We start from the raw sequence: 1,630 nt of genomic DNA on the forward strand, positions 1-1,630 counted from the left end.
ATCCCTGGGAATAAAGGCTGGGAGAGAGGGAACAGCACCTCTGGGGCCAGATCCCTGGGAATAAAGGCTGGGAGAGAGGGAACAGCACCTCTGGGCCCAGATCCCTGGGAATAAAGGCCAGGAGAGAGGGAACTCCTGGAACTCCAGGAGAGAGGCTGACATGGCTGGAAGCCGAGTCAGAACCTCCCAGGAGTAGCTGCATTCCTGGGACAAATCCCAGAGAAGGGAAGAGCAGCAGCACCTCTGAGGTCAGATCCCTGGGAATAAAGGGTAGGAGAGAGGGAACAGAACCTCTGGGACCAGATCCCTGGGAATAAAGGTTGGGAGAGAGGGAACAGCCCCCCTGGCATGGCCGGAGGCCGAGTCAGGACCTCCCGGGGGTGGCTGCATTCCTGAGACACAACTTGGAGGAGGGAAGAGCAGGAGCACCTCTGGGGCCAGATCCCCAGGGAACAAAGGCCGGGAGAGAGGGAACAGATCCCTGGGAATAAAGGTTGGGAGAGAGGGAACAGATCCCTGGGAATAAAGGTTGGGAGAGAGGGAACAGATCCCTGGGAATAAAGGCCGGGAGAGAGGGAACAGCCCCCCTGGCATGGCCGGAGGCCGAGTCAGGACCTCCCGGGGGTGGCTGTGTTCCCGTTCCACGGGAGGGGCCGGCTCTGATGTTCCCTCAGCTGGAACACACGAGGAAAAAGAGCATCAGGTTTCCCGGGATCACAGTCCCGTGTCCCCCAGCGGGTACCCCCTGGCCCATATAAACCCCTCGGCCCTCCTCGGCCCGCCCGGACACAGCCTTGAGGACACTCCAGGCCGGACACAGCCCCCAGGACATTCCAGGCCGGACACAGCCCAGAGCCCACGTTCCAGGCCAGACACAGTCCCGAGGACGCTCGGGGCCGAGGACATTCCAGGTTGGACACAGCCCCCAGGACACTCCAGGCTGGACACAGCCTTGAGGACACTCCAGGCTGGACACAGCCTTGAGGACACTCTGGGTTGGACACAGCCTTGAGGACGCTCCAGGCTGGACACAGCCCACACTCTGGGTCAGACACAGCCTTGAGGACGTTCCAGGCCGGACACAGCCCAGAGCCCACGTTTAAGACCGGACACAGCCCAGAGCCCACGTTTAAGACCGGACACAGCCCAGAGCCCACGTTCCAGCTCGGACACAGCCCCGAGGACGTTCCAGGCCGGACGGGCCCTCAGATCTCCCGAGGATGTGGGAGCTGCGCTCCATCGCCTTCAGCCGCGCCGTGCTGGCCGAGTTCTTGGCCACCTTGGTGTTCGTGCTCTTCGGGCTGGGCTCGGCGCTGGCCTGGCCCTCCATGGCCAGCCCGGGGGTGCTGCAGATCGCCCTGGCCTTCGGGCTGGCCATCGGCACCCTGGTGCAGGCCCTGGGCCCCGTCAGCGGCGCCCACGTGAACCCGGCGGTGACGGTGGCCCTGCTGGTGGGCTCGCAGCTCTCCCTGCTCAGGGCCCTCTTCTACATCGCGGCCCAGCTGCTGGGCGGGGTGGTGGGGGCGGCCATCCTGCACCAGGTCACCCCCCCGGCCGCCAGGGAGGGCATGGCCATCAACAGGGTGAGTGGGACGGGGTCTGGGGGGTCTGGGGTTGTCAACAGGGTGAG

At 64.7% G+C, this 1,630-nt stretch overlaps 1 protein-coding gene across 1 annotated transcript; it reads left to right on the forward strand.

Annotated features, from left to right (window-relative positions):
• Positions 1-1,220: 1,220 nt before the first annotated feature.
• On the forward strand, positions 1,221-1,583 carry LOC108491957 (aquaporin-2-like; the record flags this gene model as incomplete). Its single annotated transcript, XM_017803743.1, has 1 exon — positions 1,221-1,583. A coding segment is annotated over exon 1 (363 nt), but the record flags the coding sequence as incomplete, so codon positions are not given.
• Positions 1,584-1,630: the final 47 nt, after the last annotated feature.

This window comes from Lepidothrix coronata, unplaced genomic scaffold (assembly GCF_001604755.1).
Source record: "Lepidothrix coronata isolate B3197 unplaced genomic scaffold, Lepidothrix_coronata-1.0 Scaffold3325, whole genome shotgun sequence".
Lineage (NCBI taxonomy): Eukaryota > Metazoa > Chordata > Aves > Passeriformes > Pipridae > Lepidothrix > Lepidothrix coronata.